This window comes from Microtus oregoni, unplaced genomic scaffold (genome assembly GCF_018167655.1).
Source record: "Microtus oregoni isolate MIOR12 unplaced genomic scaffold, Mior012 000001F_ref0000356, whole genome shotgun sequence".
In the NCBI taxonomy this organism is placed as follows: domain Eukaryota; kingdom Metazoa; phylum Chordata; class Mammalia; order Rodentia; family Cricetidae; genus Microtus; species Microtus oregoni.
Genome location: NW_024543060.1, coordinates 90,718,696 through 90,738,570, shown reverse-complemented (window position 1 = coordinate 90,738,570; position 19,875 = coordinate 90,718,696). Strand labels below are relative to the sequence as shown.

At 43.8% G+C, this 19,875-nt stretch overlaps 1 protein-coding gene across 1 annotated transcript in view; it reads left to right on the top strand.

Annotated features, from left to right (window-relative positions):
* The window catches only part of CUNH12orf42 (chromosome unknown C12orf42 homolog), a 95,315-nt gene that overhangs the window by 47,241 nt on the left and 28,199 nt on the right, over positions 1-19,875 (top strand). The window contains exon 7 of the mRNA XM_041676238.1: positions 13,978-14,089. Within this exon, the coding sequence (XP_041532172.1) occupies positions 13,978-14,089 (112 nt within the window). The remainder of the gene's footprint in view (positions 1-13,977; positions 14,090-19,875) is intronic.

The window sequence follows — 19,875 nt, the reverse complement described above, 5'->3', positions numbered from 1 at the left end:
GGGGGACTTCAGTAGAACTTGGAAATGCATCCCAATAGGCCTCCGAGAGTAAGCTGAGTTTTGAGCGGGGCATCCGTACTCATTGGGATCATGTGGAAGTGGCTTCATCTGGTTCTACGATGGCCCAATATGTGTAGAAAAGAGTGCATGTACCGTTCTAAAACAAACACATCAAGACCTTTGGAAACACCCGAGAACATTTCACTTTTAATTTTCCGAGGTTGGTAAAAATCTACATCCTCTTTAGAATGGTTTAAGATTTTAGAGTGAACAGTTACCACTTTTATAATTAAGAAATGGACTTATTAACATTCTTCCTAAGATGGAATAGCTGTGTTGAAATAGCAGTTACCCGGTCTTGCTGGGAAAGGCTTAAATGGTACCTTGGGGGACACCTGCGTCTAATGCCTAATTTAAGTCACCATAGCAGCACAGAAAAGTCTTGGCAGGGAAATAGACATGGCCTAAAGGGGGCTCTGGCTATGTGCTGGAGTAACTAATTTCATTTTCAAAGCTCTTGGGAGAGCACCAGAGAGGACCTTGTCATTTTTGGCTTGCAGACTAGGCATCATGGTCCCTTGCCTGCCTGGAAAGCCCAATCTCAGACAGTGCCATTGGTTAAGAAGCAGATACCCACACAATGCCTTGGGTCTGGGATATGGTCACCATCACCCTCCACTGGAGGATGCTTCTTAGTGAAAAACGCCCTCCTCCCATAGAAAGGAGTTGGTAGGATGCAAGTTGAAACAGAGAGGCAAAGAAATAAAACAAAAGTCAAACCAAATAAAAATATTGGGAAACAGTCTTAGGTCTAAGCTGCCAAGGTGTAAGAGTTTTTTATTTCCTTTGCAAGATTTCAATTAAATAGACATCAAGTACCAGATTGGCTGGGAATACTGACTTAGGGGAGTGGCTTCCCATGGAGACAGTTGATCACTAGAGGTGAACATAACCAGAAGTGGATGAAATAGTCACATACGGCCCAAACACCATTTCCTGGCCTGGTTGTTTAGTATAAGTGTATAGGAATCATTGTTTTTTAAATTGAAAATAGATTCTTCTCTCATACAATACATTCCAGCCACAATTTCTGCTCCCTCTCCTTTCCCCAGCTCCCCCCACTTTCCCTCTTCCTTAGATCCACTGCCCCCTTTTTCTCTTTGGAAGAGAGCATGTCTCCAAGACATAACAGCCAAACAGGACAAAACAAGATATAATAAGACAAGGCAAAGGCCCTCATATTGAGGCTGGAGAAGGCAACCCAATGGGAGGAAAAGAGTCCCAAGAGCAGGCGAAAGAATCAGAGACACACCGACTCCCATTGTTAGGGGTCCCACAAAAGCACCAACAGCTGTAACATAGACACAGAGGACCTGGTGCAGACCCATGCAGGCACTGTGGATGCTGCTTCAGCCAGAGGGCATGGAGGGCCAACTAAGCAAGGCTCTGTGGGCTCAGAGAGACCGAAGCAGAGTCAGTAATTATTGCTCAGGATAGACAAGAAAGAGCATCCCAGATTCCATCTGTTCACCCGAATTAAGTAACTAGCAAATCCAATAGCCAGGGATTGCTGGCACTTGCCATCAAGCAATTAGTTATAGCATTTGTTGTATCTACAGCAGTTAGCTGATCAGGCTTTTCTAAACTATCTGTGAATGCCATCATCCAGGTGTTGCTACGATTTAGCCCCGTAGGGACTATTTTCCCCTCTTCTAAGAGGAGAGAACAGAGTCAAAGGAAAGACAGCTCAAACAGTTTGCTTGTGGTGGATCCCGGATTCAACCCTGTGCTGTGGTCACAGCAAACATTGCTTCTCTACCCTCTCCCATGGTCCCCATGCCCCATATTTACTCAGGAGATCTTGTCTTTTTCTACTTCCCATGTAGATTAGATCCATGTATGTCTCTCTTAGGGTCCTCATTGTTATGTAGGTTCTTTGAGATTATGAATTGTAGGCTAGTTTTCTTTGCTTTATGTATAAAAGCCACTTATGAGTGAGTTCATATGATATTTATCTTTCTGGGTCTGGATTACTTCATTCAATATGATGTTTTCTAACTCCATCCATTTGCCCCCAAATTTCAAGATGTCATTATTTTTTTCTGCTGTGTAGTATTCCATTGTGTAAATGTACCACATTTTCCTTATCCATTCTCTAGTCAAGGGGCATTTAGGTTGTTTCCAGGTTCTGGCTATGAAAAAAAATGCTGCTATGAACATGTCCTTGTGGTATGTACATCCTTTGGGTATATACCCAAAAGTGATATTGCTGGGTCTTGAGGAAGGTTGTGTCCTAATTTTCTGAGAAATCGCCATACAGATATACAAAGGGGCTATACCAGTTTGCACTCCCACCAGCAATGCAGGAGTGTTCTCTTTATCCCATAATCTCTCCGGCATAAGTTGTCATCAGTGTTTTTGATCTTGGCCATTCTGAGAGGTGTAAGACGGAATCTCAGCGTTGTTTTGATTTGCATTTCTCTGATGACTAAGGATGTTGAGCATTTCCTTAAGTGTCGTTTAGCCATTTTAGATTCCTCTGTTGAGAGATCTCTGTTTAGGTCTGTACTCCATTTTTAAATATTGGATTATTTGTTCTTTTGATGACCAATTTCTTGAGTTCTTTGTATATTTTGGAGATCAGAGCTCTGTTTGATGTGGGGTTGGTAAAGATCTTTTCCCATTCTGTAGGCTGCTGTTTTGTTTTGTTGACCATGTCCTTTGCTTTACAGAAGCTTTTCAGTTTCAGGAGGTCCCACTTATTAACTCTTTCTCTCAGTGTGTATGCTACTGGGTTATATTTTGGAAGTGGTCTCCTGTGCCAATGCATTCAACTGTACTTCCCACTTTCTCTTCTATGAGGTTTGGTGTGGTTGGCTTTATGTTGAGGTCTTTGATCCATTTGGACTTGAGTTTTGTGCATGGTGATAAATATGGATCTATTTTCATTCTTCTACATGTTGATATCCAGTTAGTGCATTAGGATTTATGATCATCTCCAGTTAACTTTTTAAACTATGGGATGTCTGCTTTTGTATTTGAGCACACGTCAATGGGTGTCCAATTGTAGCAACAATCATTGAGGAGACTCATTTTCCATTGAATTTCCTTTGCATCTTCATCGGGGGAGCACAGGGGCATGGGCCCATGTGCAGACTGTGCAGGCTCAAGGACCAGACCTTGTAATAAGTCTTAATCCAGTGCTTTAATTCTTCCAGTTTTGCATTTCCTTTTCTGAAGTGATTTTGACGTATGTTACGTTTACCTTTTCATGTAAACTTTAGAATCAGTTTATATGTATAAAACTTATCAGTTTCGAATAGAATTTCATTGAATATATAGATAGCTGGAGGGAAGCTTGGCACACTTAGAGTATTTGTTCAGTCTGTGAACGGCTTATCTTTACACTCTTGGTTTCTCTCATCAGAATTTTGTGGTCTCAGCAGACATACATCCTGTACATTTTTTGTTAAATATTTATTTTTGTGGAGTTCCGTAAATGTTATTGTTTTTCTGATTTTGGTTTGTACTTGTTCATTGTTGGTATATAGAAACACAATTGGGTTTTGTGTGTTAAAAAATTTGATACTGTTATGAATCGCAATATAAATATCTGCTGTGAGGGCTATCTGCTCTGTGACCCCTGTGAAAGGGTCGTTCAGCCTGGTGGGGGCCATGACTCGCAGGTTGAGAACCACTGGTCTTAGAGTGTTTCTAAGGACTCAACAAAGTGTTAGGGCTCCTGCTACATACTGACAAGAATGCAAAACATATTGCTAAAAAAAAAAAATGTCTAGCTGAAGACATTATAGATATCCACCAGAGTAGTTGCTATAAAGGCTTCTTTGCCTGTTACCTTGAACACAGCTTCATTTCATCATCTTCGCCGCTGGAAATGGTTTCGTGGGCCAAGTTTCAAGCGACTCGTTCAAATCATTTTCTGCCCTGAGTCTCTGGCCTGCCTTCTGTGATCCGTCCTGACTCTGATTGTGTTCCGCGGAGCTCCCCCAGCCACTCTTGCTTTCCTCAGAGCTTTTCCCGCTCTGGCTGCGACTCTGTTTGTCAGCAGGAAGCTTCCCACTCAGCTGTGGCCCGAGAAGTATCAGCCTGTGGAAGAAAACAGCATCTTCCTCCAGCTTGAGCTCTGTTTATGCAATGACCTGGTTAGGCAATTCCAGGTCCCCTTTGGTACATTTCCTATTAAAATTCTGCCTCATCTGCTTCTTATTTGATAGAAATAACTTTCACCAGAGGAAATCGGGCAGAAAACCTTGCCAGCGTGTTCAACTTCTTGCCCTTTAAGAAATGATTCTTTGATTTTTCGAGCTTTGGCTCTGCTAGGTAATGAAATTATCGTGGTGGAACAAGGCATAGAAATAGTAAGTATGATAATTCTTCTTTGCCCATTGTATGCTTTAGCTATTCATAAGTTTTAGGGCCTTAGATATTAGATACACTTACGTAAGGCCTCATGAACGGTAATTATCTTTTGGCCAAAGAAAAAGCCCAAACGAATGCTAAGCTGCATTATCGCTTGGCTTCTGACATGAGCCGATAATCAGATTTTCTTGCTTAAATCCACGGTGCTGGAACAATGCTACCCACTGTCTGCGCTTCCCGATATTACCCTTAATTAGAAAGAACAGATACACAAATCTGAATTATTTCAAAATCTGGTTTCCATGGTCAGTGGTTTGAAAGGCTTAACTTTATTATAAATAAACCTGGTTTTATTGGCTAATGAAATCTGAAATACGAAGCCTGTGATGGTGGGGGTCCTGTGATGTGGGGGTGTAGGGCTCCGATGTTTACACATCCACCCATCCAATGTAGGCAAAGTGTTTTATAATAAATCATCGGATAATTGACTTGTGGTTCCTTTGTTCAAGTACACTACAAACTTCACCGCTAAAGAGGACCTGAAAGGAACTGGAATTTATAGGTTGTTGGAAAGCAACATCTTTAAGCCGAATTATATATATTTCGACAGCTATCAAGGAGATCTTGACCTACCTTATATTTTTTCCCACTTTGTTTATTTTTGTTCCTGAGGTGCATGATTATACATTTGTGATGGTCTGTCTCTGCATGCAGTGTTTGGGTCTCAAATATTCACAGTGTGTGTGTGTGTGTGTGTGTGCGTGTGTGTGTGTGTGGTGTGCAGTATATGATAAAGGATGGGAAGACACAGATAGGAGATCAGCTGCATTTTATATTTATGGTCTAATAAAAGGAATAGATAAGGAAAACTGACCCCATTTGGCAGGCCAATTAATAATGAAGTACACATAGTAACTTGAGTTCATCTGGAAGATACCAGGACAAACTCCTAGGACTAACAGGGCACATAAGGACTTCAGACACTGTTGAGATCTCTGATCATATGTATCGCCGGTGTTTCTCTTGTTTCTCCGTAGTTAGGATACAGGTGTGTCTGTATATCTGAACTGAGACTATGTTTCTTATTCCATTTTAATGTTTTAAAAAAGACTTTGTAATCCTTGCTTCTCCTTTTCAATGTTCATTGATAATTTCTGTTCAACTCATCCACTCCCTTCCCACCTCTGTGTTTGGGTCTCTTTTCCAATAGAAATTGTTTCCAACAATGGGGGTTGCCCTGCAGAACGTCCAGGACCTGGCTGAGGAAACCACAGCTTAGGGAGGACCGTACACCCAGTGGAGAATAGCAGTGATTAACCCAAGTCCCGGCATCTGAACACTGTTACATTTCTCTGCCAAGCTTCTTTCAAATCAGCCTCTCTGTCTTCACCACTCTGTATCATTGGCTGGGGGCAGAAGCCCTGCTCTTTCCAGTCAGCAGGCCCAGGGTGAATGTGTCTGGGGTCTAGGCTCCTGTGATGTAAGGGATTTTTCATGGGTCCAGGTATTTGCCTTGGATGGTGCAGGTAGGGTAAGGAGCATAGCCTGTACTTCCTCACAGGGAGCAATTGCTTAGGATCAGAAGATGGTTTTGCAGTAGTTGGTTGGAAGCCAGGGTACGGATAGTCTGCTGGATATAAAAGCCTACCTCACCATCTTCTCAAGACAGGTGAGGGCTCTATTGTCAGGCAGTGTGAACTTCCCGTGCTTACACACATCCCCTCTCCCCAACTGCAAGGGGATTAACATGGAACAGAGACTTTTAGTTTGCAGACTGCACATGGCTTGCAGGTATCTAGGAGATTGATATGTGTAGCTCTCTCAGAGCCCGTGGAGTGTGGGTTAGCCTGGTCATGCCAGGTCAGTTGCTCTTGACTTTGCAGAATTTCGCTGGGTTAACTCAATGTTTCTTATAAAGAGTGTATAATTTTATTTTTGTTTTGTTTGATTTTGGAAATGATTAAGAAGGGCCGCTTTGGTGGATAAAGTTATATTTGAGGATAAAGTTACAGAGGGGGCTGTTTATCAAGTGATTCGCTTCAGTGATTCTTTGAGAGCTATAAAGATGCTTAAACACGATTTCAACAGGAAGCAGTGGCTCCCAACAGAAGTCCATCCAGGGGCCTGGCAAGGAGAGGCATTGTTTCTTGCTGTACGCACAGGAGACCCAGATCCCAAAGGTTCCTTTATTTACTATCCAGCTAGTGGGGTGTAAGGCTTTATGTGAGGCTGGTGAGAGACTGGCTTCTGAGTTCCACCTCCTTTGGCTCACCCTGCAGAGCCAAGACAAGAATTTACTTCCTGGAAACAAGGATAAAAAGGTCTCAGCTGAAGAATAACCTGGAGATGGTACAGTCATTTCCTGACATTTTATTTAGTTGCCTTCAATAAGGACCCTCAGGCTATTTCCTCCTGCCCTGTTCCCCCAAATGCCTTCAGCCAGGAAAGTATGTCCCAGCCTTGGATTTGAGAAAATAAACAAGCAAGCTTGAGAAATGTCCTTTGCTTCAAACCCCCAGGAATCTGCCACTGGGAAGACAGGTTTGCTGTCCCTTGGTGGGTTGTGACACTTTCTCTGTGGCCTGCAGACCTGAGTCTAAAGCTTGGAGCTGGACGTTGAGGGCTTTGCTATACAAAATGAGTGGGCTGTTGTAGTGCCTCCTGGCCACCACAGGGATGCTGTGCCCACGGACTCCCAACCGTGAGGTTATACATACAAGACCTTGCCAGTCAACATTCCAGTTCATTCAAGACTCTACTTCTAGTCGAGCTACAGGAAGTCAATGGCTGTTGAGGGAGGGGCAGTCAGTTTTCTTCAAGGATGAGCCCCTTGTTAGGCTCTCTGTGCCCAAGCAGTTGACCGTCCCTAAACCCAAGGACACATAGGTATATGAATTGGGTTTAGCAGTTTGTATTTAGCTATCTTTTTATTTATCTCTCAACTATAATTATGAAGGAAGTGGCCATGTATTTGTGAGAGGAGTGTGTGTGTGTGTGTGTGTGTGTGTGTGTGTGTAGGTTACACAGAAGAAGTGAGAGTGGAAACAGAGAGACAGATATGATAAAAACACATTGTGTTCATCTAGGACATTCTCAAAGTAAATAAATTTAAAGGGAGAAAATAAAAGAGAAAGTGAATGGGCAGTCGGCCTCTCCAGGTCCCCGAGGAAAGTCTTTAACATGGGACAGACTGAAATACACAGAGGAATGGAGTTCAGAGGAGCAATGTGGAGAGAATCAGACAAAACCCCTCCAAATCTGACTCTGCATACGCCCCCCCCAAATGAGAGAAGAAGATGAAATATCCCAAACACAAGGCTGCGATGCCAACGTTTAAAAAGTGAGATCATATGTTCAAGAAAGTCACTGGACAGGAAGAGAGGAGCCATGTGAGGGAAGGAAGCCCCTAGAAAGTAGAAAGGAAACCATAAAAGAAAATGGGCAATGAGAGTGAAGGAGAGGATGGAGGGAGGGATGGAGAGGAGGGAGGGGAGGAAGAGAGCAGACACTCAAAGAGAGACTATGAATTATTTTTGTATGCACACACACACAAAATAAAAGGAAAAAAGGAAAAGGGAAAAGGTTCATAAAAACTGCAGAACAGGACTTTCCAGGTTGGAAGGAGTGGCTGGAATGCCCGGCACAATGGAGGAAAACCCACACCATGGCTCTTTAATGTGAGCCTTCTTTCAATAGTGACAAAGAGATCTTAAAGGTTTCAGAGACAAAGACTATCAACAAAACAAATATCACCCAGATAGATCACAAGAGAACATAAATCAGGATGGCGTCGGCCTGAGATGCCAAAGAGCAGAGCGGGGGACACAAGAGTGTGCAAGTGCCGTGCAGTCTTTCAACCCTAGAGAAACGGCGCTTTCAGAAGATGGCAGGCGTCGTTACCTTCTTGTCAGATGGCCAGATACGGGGCTTAGACATTATAAGCTGAGGTAGGAAGTGATCTCCCAAGTCAGAAAGACCACCTCTCAGTGACACAGGAAAGGGATGCAAAATTTATTCACTTGGCCCAGAATTTTTGGCCTTGCCCAACTGACTGAGAATTTAAGATTTATTCTGAAAAAAATTCTACAGATGCTGCTGTCAAGACCTGGAAATAATTTGTGGGTGCCAGAGCAAAATAAGAATGCCACCTGTTACTGGTAATAAAACAATAAAGCTTCTAGCTTTAAAATAGCTTATTGCTAATACATGTTCCATAAATACTAGCAACATATGATATTAATCAGAACTTGCAAAATTAAAAAATGATATTTTGGCATCAATTTTGTACAATATGATGAATAATGCTTCATTAATGCTATGTCTTAATTGATCATAAACATTTTTTCTGGCTTATTTTCTATAAACCTACTTATGAGAACATTATTAAAATCCTTTGCTTTTAGCAATTTCATTTTCAACACCGTAAACAATTTCTGATATTTAATTTCAAAAGAACCTTTCTTCTCATGTAAAGACATGATTAGTGTATTTTATAGGTTCTGACACTATTGGTGTAGATTTATGAGAGATTATATAAATCTTAGCATATCTAGAGTTGGTTGTTCTTATAGAAAAGTTTAGAATTTTCAAGTTCACTTATTTTCTATCTTCTGTGTGATCGCTTTACTTCCATGTTTGTTTGTGTACGGCATGTGTGCCTGGTTTCTTTGGCAATCATAATAAGGCTATTGAATCCTTTCAAACCAGAACTACAGATGATTGTGGGCTGCCAGGTAGGTGCTGGGAATCGAATCAGAATCCTCTGGAAGAGTAGCCAGTGCTTTTAACCACTGACCAATCTCTCTAGACTACAGGATGGCTTTGTATAAGAAACGACTCTTTCTACAAATCCATTTTACATGGGTCTGGGTTTCCTGCTGCACAAGGGCCATGGCATTTCCATGTTTCCTCTGAGATTTCCTGTAAGCTTTGGATGCTGTAAGAAGCTGAAAGCAGCTGCAATTGGCAGGCACCTAAGGAGTGTAGTTTCGGCTTTTTACGCTAGAGCCTACTGCGTGTACCGTAGAGCCTACTACGTGTACAGGCAACAATAGAACATACCTCTTGATTGTAGGCATAAGGGTTGGGTAGCAAGCGCTGTCCCTTTAATTTGGGGGAGAAGTAGATTACTTGGAATTTCTTCCCTAGGCAGAGTGAGTGGCAGCCTTATGTGTCCCAACCCCTTATCAGAAGCAATCCGTTTTACCTCGAGTAAAATTAACTTCCATAAACAGAGACCGCTTTTTGAACCCCCATCTTGCAAATACAGCATCCAGGCCCCAGGAAGAACAACGTGTGAATACAGCCCACCCAGCTCAACCCATCCTAAGAGAGAAAGGAACCTTTGTGGGTCAGATAGCTGCAGCAGCCTGGCTTCTGCTGTCTCTCACTGTGAAGCCTCCATTCAGGGAGTTTTGACAGAATCTCAGTTTGCCATTGGCCCTGAACTAAAGTTGCCACTGTCAACAGAATGGAATGGAATCTGCAGGGATGGGTGCACATATAAGTATTTGTTTTACACAAACCATGTAGATCCAGTATGGTAATCTGGACCCCCAGATTCATGAAAGTAAAATAAAATTGGAAAGAAAAGTAACAGAAGCCCTTCTGTGTGCTGGGACTAGCCCTGCAGGGGAGGGGGTTACTGTTTGGATCCCTGAGTTTGTAGCAGGGTGATGCTAAGGATCCCTTTTCTCCTCTGCCAGTATACAGAGTACCTCCCAAGCACCATGGACACTAGCCAGTGCAGGGGTGAGGCTTCTAGTTGAGCGGGAAGCCAGCTTCTCTGTGTGAATGATGTGTTTCCCTCAGCGATAAGGCTTGGCCAGCAGGCTGTAGAAAACAACCAGTCGCCCTGATGGTAGCTTGTGATGCTGGCTATGTGGTTCTGTGGGACCCCCTTGGCCAAGAACTCAAAGATGTACCCCATTTCTGTAACTGGTGGTTTTATTTGGCGGCATAGCATTCTCTTCCCTATTTTATAGTATGTTCCTTTTATATAGGTATACATATATATAGGTTCCTATAGGTGTATAGGTTCCTATAGAAAAGGAACATACTAATATATATATATATTTATATATATAAAACTTCTACAGTGGTAGGCTTCCATATGGCATTCAGTATTAGTTGTACCTCCCTGTATTCTCTTCTTTACGCCTCTTCCCTTACTCTAGTTTCCCCTTTATCTTTTCATAACGCTGTATATCCCACTGCCCTTCGCTTTGGAGATCCTCTCATTCTCCGTTCCCACGGCAGGTACTCAACCTCCGTGGCTCTTCAGATTGTAGCACACACACTGCAAGAGCATTTCTTATCGTTTAGGGCTCAATTCTCAATTAAAGAATGATTGCAGATTTCTGCAAAACAAGTTAGAAAGCATCGCCTTTCATGGCGTTAAAACCCCAGCCAAATAACAAGGCTGCTACAGAAATCCTTGCTTTTGCTCTTGGTCTGCAGGGGAGATGCATTTCCCATGATCCTACGGGAGAAGGCTGGGTAGAGGAGCTCCGATTTCTTATTCTGTCCTCCTGTGTCGTCTAATTACCGTGGCTGTAGGTGGCCCAAAGCGGCTGCTTCCCTTACATAATGCCAACAGAGAAAGAAAATACGATTTCATTGGTTACTGTACTTAGAATGGATCCTCAAGCCAAGAAAGAAAAACCACAACGGGCTTGGCAAACAAACAATTGAAAAGTACAGGTGCTGGGAGTATGCACAGCCCCAAAATCAACATGACTTGGGAGGAGAGAGGGCTGCAGAACAAAGAAAGGTGCTTTTCGTTCAGCGAAATTTATTTCTTTTCAATATTTGTGATCTGCAGCTGATAGCGCACGAGACCACTTGGCATTATGTCCCGACAAAGGGGGCGGCTGCCGTGCTGAGCAGACGCTTGAGCGGCTTGTGGCATGAGGTGCGCCATTTGTCAGGAAGATCAATATTGACTGTTCTTGTGTCTTTGTGGTGAAAGTTTGCTCTCCCCCGCCCCCCAAGAAAGGTGGGGGCTGCGCTTTAAAATATAGAGCGCGAGCCTAGTTCAGACAGTGAATCAAGCGATTGCAACAGATCTTCGTAGAGAGGCATCCCTTCCCAAGGGTGAGATGTTCCCTCTTAAGGAGTCTGGTTCATTTGTCTCGACCCTGGCAGCCTCTTCCCCGTGCGTTCTCTATCATCCCAGTTCAATTCTAACTCCATGAAACGCACCCTTTGGACGTAACAATGTGTGTTTTGAAACATCAGTTCTATTTAGTTCTATCCAAAAGAGACCAGTAAAGCCTCGTGTCTCCTGTAGCCAAGCTATGCCGAGGTTTGGTGACTAAGACAAGGGGCCATGGACCGCATTAGCTGTCGGTGCCTGGCCTTCCGTTGTTTGTTTATTTAGATCGCAGAAGTTAGAGTCCTCTGCTCCGCAGGTAGAGGAAGAGGCAGGCGTCTGGTTCCGATAGCATTAAATCCTTCGCAGCAAATGTCGTCCAGGTCTTTAATCTGCTGGAAATTCTGCAAGGATGCGGACCCACGGATTAGCAGGAGGGGAGCGGGAGAACCTGCTGGTGCAGTAGGCTTCTGGGCAGTGTAACTGAGCTAGCACGGTGTTCTAATGAATAGGAAGTTATCTGTTATCTGTATCAACTGCCTGGGTAGATCTCTTTTTTATTCCGTGTATACTCCTGTGCTCTGCCCTAGGCATCTTGTGTCAGGATTTGTATTGTAAAATATATATTCCCCAGATGATTCTTTTAAAATGACAGTTATGGACAAAACATAGTTAAGAGTGTTTTGGGTTTTTTTTTGTTTGTTTGTTTGTTTGTTTGGGTTTTTTTTAGCCTTATTTAAGTTTTTTTTTTTTTTTGTTTAGAAAAAGAATTCTATGAAGGCGAACTGCAGACAGGGCTACAGGTAGCTAAGCTAATATAAAGAAAATGTGATTGGTCAGAAAGACTTATAATGCGGTCTTCTGTTGATCTCCCAAACTCTGTCACTGGTGTATGTAGTCTGGGTCTCTCAGCGCCTAATTATTGCCCTGTGGCTAAAGGCAATACCTTCCTTCTCTACCTCCTTGGCTTGGAGCAAAGTGAGAGATTCACAGGACCCTCCATTAAGGTTAGTGTTTTGGACCCTGACATAACCTTTTCGTTTCTGGGGAGATGGATGGACTTGGGAGAGGTCTGCAGAATGCTGACATGAAAAACCCAACTCCAGAGGGAAGATCTCATTCTTCATTCAGGGATGGTTTGATCACTCACTGACCCAGCAAGTTAGCTCTACCCCAGATAGATACTATCTTCAGTATTGAAAGAATTATGCATACAATGGTATCCACTATCTAAGCAATGATATATATTATTCAATCATATCCAAACAATTAAAATGGCATATAAACACTGATGGACAATTAGTACTGATAAGATATTTAATGAACTGCTTTTCCCTAAAATCAAGTGAAATCATCCTTTTGGTTACTTAATTCACTGTTATTTATTCAATATGTGTAGCTATTTCCCCTCTCCTTTTTTTTTTTTTTTTTTTTTTGGTTTGGATTACTTCAGGGTCACAACAGCTGGTTTGAGCATCCCTTCTCTTACCTCCAGACTGCTTCTGCCTTTCCACAGATCTACCTTCTGATCTGCTAGACACCCCCTGTGCTTGTAATGACCCCTCCTATGTCACCTCATAGCTACCCCCTTTACCCGTGAGTCTAATTCCAAAGCACCTCTGTTTGGGAAGCCGTATCTTATTTCCGTGTATAAATTAGAGTGCGGGGGCGGGGCTGGGGGGCTGGGGAGATGGACCAATGGTTTAAAGCACTTACTGTGTTTACAGAGGACTGGAACCTGGTTCCCAGCACCCACATCGAGAGGCTCACACTGCCAGGATCTCCAGCCGCAGTGGATTTGATGCCCTCTGTAGGCACAGCCCTGATGTGCACATACCCCTCCAAACATGCATATAATTAAAAACAAATATTTCAGAATGAAGAGTACTACTCCTAACATTTCCTCATTACTCTTAACCTTACCTTGTTTTCATCTTATTGTCAACAACAACGAAAACAAAAGCATCCCCATTTGATATCTATTGTTCTTTGTTGTTGTTGTTGTTGTTTTTCGAGACAGGGTTTCTCTGTAGCTTTGGAGCAAATCCTGGAACTCACTCTGTAAACCAGGCTGGCTGGCCTTGAACTCACAGAGATCCGCCTGCCTCTGCCTTCCAAGTGCTGGGATTAAAGGCGTGTGCCACCACCACTGCCCGGCCTATTGTTCTTTTTTTTTTTTTTTTTTGTCGCGCTTTACTAAAACACATCAGTTTCATGAACCATTTTTGGCACACGGTGGAACTCAAGAAGGTAGTTTCTGCATGAGCAGAAAATGTTCACAGTGGGGCTGTGTGTGTGTGTGTGTGTGTGTGTGTGTGGTGTGTAAGGGAGTGTGTGCTTGCGCTCGCGCTGTGGGCTACAAGAGCCAACGCTAGCATTTCCAGGATCATAATGTTTAAAGAATAAAGAGACAACACTCGTTTAGTGAAGGCAGGGTTGTAGGTGCCCTGTGTGGAGTCACCGCCCTGACGCTGTCTGGTTTGTTTTTCTCTTTCTCCTCACAGCCTAGCCCTCGTGCTGAGAAAGCAGCCTTGCCCTGCTCCAGGTTTCTCACGCACATGAAGAATTTCTCTGCATCACACAAAACGGATAAATTACATTTTCTACCGTTTCCAGGTAAATTAGCCCCAAGAAATCCCATGGTTTCCAAAGACACTGTAGCGTACATAGGCGAAAACCGTACTTTTTCCCCCTTTAGTACTTCCTGCCACTGCAATGAAGGAGACACTTCATTGGTCTATGAAGTCTGAAAATCCGGGGGGAGGGGGGCTCAAAGCTTGGCTGGATCCATGGCTCATGAGCATTAGCAGGGTTTTATCCCTCCTATTTTACTGGCTTTATTTCATTGTTGCTTTTGTTTTCAGAAAGAGTAGCAAATGTAGCCAGAAGCATGTATTATTCTTGGAGCTGATGGTCTCAAAAGTAAAAGCAGAGGCAGAGGCAGGTGGGACTCTGATTTGGAGGCCAGTCTCCTGCACATAGTGAGCCCCACCTAGGACTAAGCAGTGAAACCCTGTTTCAAAGTCCAAAACCAAGCAAATCGAAGGAAAACCTTATTTCTTCCCATATTTATAGTTTTACATTATGCCTGATGACTTTGGCCTAATTTGGGTCTCAAGGACGTGGTAAAGTGAAGCATGTTAGGAGGGCCTCTGTGGAAACTGTGCCTAAATTGTCCCAATGTGTGTGTTTGGAGTGGGGACAGAGAGATAAAGAGAAAGAGAGGCAGGTTTGGGGATAGTTTTCCAAACTAAATTCATGGAAGGTAAGCTTTTTTTTATACAAGAACGTAACTTTTTTTTTTACGAGACCAGTGTGATGTGCAGCTGCGTTCTTATCTACTGTGCACACTCCCTGCGGACTATGGTGCAGTTGGGGACTACTGGTAAACCCCATTTTGAGGAGTATTTCCCTGGCTTGAAAGGGAACTGGGTTGAATGACCCATTTATTATCTAAGAAAAAGCAATAATTTTACAATAATTGATGAGGCAGATTATAATTGTGCTTTGATCCGTGGGCTGTTCCTTTATTAATTTTGAATGTTTGAAAGTTTTTGCTTGCTTATTTGCATACATGATGGCGTCATCAGTGTTCATCCCAAAGACATGAGGAGAGAGACCACAGAACCAAGCCATCGTGGCCAAAGTAATTAAAACAAGCACTTAATTAAAGCGAGGATTTTAATTTGTGTACATGGGCTATTTCCATCTAAGGTGGGGTCCACAAGGTCAACACTGGACGTGGGGAGACGAGGCTTTCATGGAGTTCAGGGGTAGGGAGTTTCCAAGTGGGGGGCAATGAGTGGGGTTACAGGAGCAGAACAAAACAGGTGATCAAAATAAGGGAATCACAGCAGTCTTCAGAACAAGGTAGTCACAGGTGATCTTATAACCTGTGGAAACAAAGACACGGCTGCCGTTCCTGAGACAGGCCATACAGAACCATTTGTGGTTAAGGTTACAGGTGGGGCATGCACAATCCTGGAAAGACAGAGGCTTGGTCACAAACAGGACTGAACCTAGCTTGTCTTTGCTCGAAGATGGCTTTTAAACCTAAGGTGGAGGCAGGCTGCTGCTCCATCCATTTCTTACGTATGCTTGGATATAAGGGCGATTGAAAGGCTTTGTTGGTTTTATGACGGTTTCAATGCCCTAGGTTGTATAATTTTGATGAGATCTTTATCCAAGGCTTTATATCCATAGTTTGAGCAAACTACAGCTCACAGTGTGTTTATGGCTATGATAAATAGGTCTATTGTAAACATATGCAGACCTTTCAATCTTGTCATTATATTAAATGACACAGCCTAAGAAGTATTTACATAATATACATATTATCATCATGTATCGCATTAATCCAGAGATGATTTAAACTGCATGGGAAGCCCTGTTTTTTTTTTTTTTTTTTTTTTTGCCAGTACTATGCCTTCTTATAAGGGTCACAGGCAACCTCAAGTTTTGGTGCCAGTGGAAAAAGAGTCCAGGAACTAGTCCCCTTTGGACACCAAAAGATGACTGTAGTAAGGATTTCACATTTCAGGGGTTTGTTAGCACGTATTAAAGTGGGTTTTGATGTAGCCCACTCTAGCTAGTATCAGACAAAGACTCCACTAGGCATTTCCTCACTGTTTCAGGCAATTGGTGTAAATCAATAAAAGCAAATGCCTACATCCTAATTCTTTTCAAAATTTAGAGGACGAGCAAAAAGACCACTATATCCGTCTGAAGCATGCAGGACTTCAAAATTCAGTGGCTGAGGATCTTGAGAGCTGAGGTTGTGGCTGTAACTGTTTGATAAGTGTCCTGCATTAGAGTTATGTGGCTTCCACTGATGGCTCTAAGTGCTTAATTGTCCATCTTAAATTTGGTGACCTGAAGTCTTCATATAAGCTACGACCAGGGTGCACCAGTGGGTGGGGATAACTAGTCATCAGGGACTCTTTAGAGCTGAGATACATACTTGACTTTACATAGCCCTTAGGACAGATGAACAGCACATTGGTCCTGGGTGCTGTATCAGGATGGGGATCTGAGCTGGGAAGACCCCTAGTGAGACTGGAGTTAGGGAAGCGATGGATTCAGTTGTCTCAAGGAGCAGTTAAAGACAGATGGAAGTGCAAGACCATAGGCTTTGGAATCAGCCCCTGCCCCTCAGACTCTGATGACAGACAGGTTATTTAGTATCTTCATAGTTCTCTCATTCCTAGGTTTTCATATCAATAGAATCTTTTGACACTCAATTTCCTATCGAACTCCCTTCATTAACTATAATGCATTTCAGATCTATGGCATTAGTGGTGAGTGTTAGCCCATTGCATGCATTGGCCATGGTTTATCCAGCTATCAGATGAATAATATGTAGACTTTTTTTTTTTTAGTAAGAGGCTTTGTTGTGGTGACTGGAACGTTAGTTTAGATCTTAATTGTGATCATGGTTACAGATCTGCATATTCGATGTGGCAAAGAGCTCAATGCCAATCAGTGAATTATACACTATGCAAATTTTACTTCAGTAAATCTTATATTAAAGCAGCTTCTATACGACCGAGGGACCACAGCAGGCTTGGAGCTAGTTAATATATGGAGGCTTAGAGGATTGACATGCCTTCTGGAGAAAGGAAGGTGTTTGTGAGCTGAAATGAAAGCAAACGGTGCTGAGGTTGGGCAGGGCTTTGTCAGCCATGAGGAAGAGTTTTAGATTAAAAAATGTCCTAAATTCCATGGCAGCACTGAGGTCACAGTCCCTCTTCCCTCCTACATTTAGAGACCACCGCCGTGTGCTCCTAACTGGAGCAGGAATGCAAAACAGGAAGACAACAGAGAAAGCACAAAGGAGCCAGAGGGATGCAGTGGCCGTGAGGATGTGAGGGGGTGGAGGTGGAGAAGGGGACCCAATCGATAGAAATGCCGAGAACGGCGTGCTCAGGTGTGTGCACACATACACACAGAGACATACGCAGATGTAAACATACGCTCTTAGAGGTCACTGGGACAGGGCTGTCACAGGCCAGGTACTCTCCAGCATTGGGAATTCCAGTGGGGCTCATACAGATAAACATCTCTTCAGTGAGTGCAAGGGGACTTCATTGAAAGGCTATGGTTTCTGGCTGAGATGGATTCCTAAGATGCAGTTCAACAGTGCTTAGTAAGTAAATAACTGCTCAATAGTAAGCAGAAGCACTGGACACTGGGGGCAGCACTAAGGAAAAAAATATGAATAAAGTCTCCCAGTTTATTCCATAAGGAGATCACCAAAGCACCCAGCTTCCTGATGAGCTCTATCCATTGATGTTGACTGGTGGCCACAGAATGTCACCTAAGAGGCACCGTTCCGGCTCTTCACCTCTGTCTGTGCAGTAGGGTGAGGAGCCAGAGTGTAGAGAAAATGGAAAGACGGGGAGAGGAAAAGGAAGACGGAGATCTGGGACCTTGTTAGCCTGGAGCCCTCATTTCTTCCTAAAACTCAGAGCCAGGCATGGCCCTGTATCCACAGGTTTGGGGAAGCTTTTTGTGTTTCCCGTCAGAGTCACCGATCGGTCCACAGAGCACTGATAAAGGCCTCAGCTAAATTCATTCTCTACAAAAGTCTCAAATCTTGGTGACCCCTCTGGCTCAGACCACAGTGATTCCCCAGAGAAGTCCCTGCTTGCTCCTGTCATTTTGCTTTGTGTCTTAGCGGGTCTGCACATCTACGTCAGAATCACGCTGTAGCTGGCAGGAGGAGGCACAGCCCGGCAGCATCTCTCTTGCTGACCTCTTCTCTTCCTCCAAAGATGTCTTGCTTTTTCTTTGGTACAGCTGAGAGCATCCATTCTACTCCCCTGAGCTTGTGAGAACACGCTCAGATTCTGGTGAGGGATCTTTGGGGTTGCTCACTCCAGAGGGCTGGTTCCCACTGGGACAGGGAATATGTCTGAACCCCTTCTCTCCACTTTCTCGCACCTCCTGGTGTAAAACTACCTTTCATGGGTTGACAGACATCTGCATCTGGGGGCGGGGCAGCTCCCAGTAGTTCAGCTTTTGGGAGGAAATGATGCAAATACAAACCCAGAGCTTAGCTCTTGGGAAATTCAGGAAGTGTGTCCCAGAAAGGGAGGGGAGACGGGGACATTTGTCAAAGTGCTTGTGCCACTGGGTCCCCTTGTGAATGCTCTCTCGCCTTTGTGCCCGGCGGAGTCTGAAGAATGAAACGCACACACAAAGCGAACCGGGTACTGGCAAGCGAAAGCCGCAATGTCTTCTAATCCGTGTGGATCAAAACCACGCGGGGTTTGATTCCGCAGCCCTCCTTAGCATGCCGGCTTAATCACACGGATTAATAACACACAGCGGCCTTCGCTCAGCGCTGCCTCCTGGCCTTTGTGCTCAGGCCTCCTCCCCCGACTCTGGTTTTGAATTCTGTGAAACCCTGTGGGGACAAAAGGCACAGCACTCTGTGAGGAGGAGCATGGCAGTTGGCCTGTTGGTCCACCCCTCGGGAAGATGGACTCTGAATTTCCTAGCGTGTAAAACTCTTGGTTGGGCCTGCAGGGCCACTGGCCGCTATGACTTGCAGATTGTTTAGGATGTCTCTGGGGGCTTCTGTTCTGTCTTGGGCTGAGTATAAAGTGGCTCACTGAAGTTCTTTCCATCACAAATAAGAACGGAGGCCGGAAGAAGGGCATCCGCCACGAGGAGAGGTAGAGGAAGACAGGGCTTGGCTAGGGGTGTTTGCCTTGACTATGTTTAGTGGGCTTCACTTTTGTAGACTCATACTGCTGTGTTCTCCGGGGTGGGATCCACTAGACTGTGTTTAATTAGATGAGAGCAGTCACCGACACTCACCGAACATAACTGCATGCTAACTATCATTTTAATCTTCATGGAAACCCTATGGTGAAGTCATGTTATCTTGTCCCCATTTTTTGATAAAACAATGATTCCAGGGGCAGTCAGAGCCTCATTGGGTCAGAGCTGAGTGGCAATTCTTCCGGTCTACAGCCTGTTTGTTTAAGCTTGGCTCGCCAGGTCCTTGCACACTTTATAAAGCTTCAGGGACAGTGGTGTGACAGAGTGCAGCCTCACCTGGGCCATAAAACTTGGGCCCACAGTGGCATCTGAGCATAAGATTCTTTCGCCTTCTCGTGGAGACAGGCAGGCACACTCCTCTTGAGCATCGGTTGCAAGACAGCAAGCACAATGCATGGCTTTTCAGCAAAGGAATATCTAGTGTAGGATTTATAAGCTCTTTTATGTATCTGTCTGTCTAAAACATGGCCCATATGTTGGCATGCTTTGTTTAAGGACAGTGGACAGCATCAATCTACTTATCCGCTGTGAAATTCTCTATATCTAATGTAATTTCTCTTACATGTCTACTCCTACGTATGAGATTGCAAGTTGTAAGACTTAAGAAACCTCCA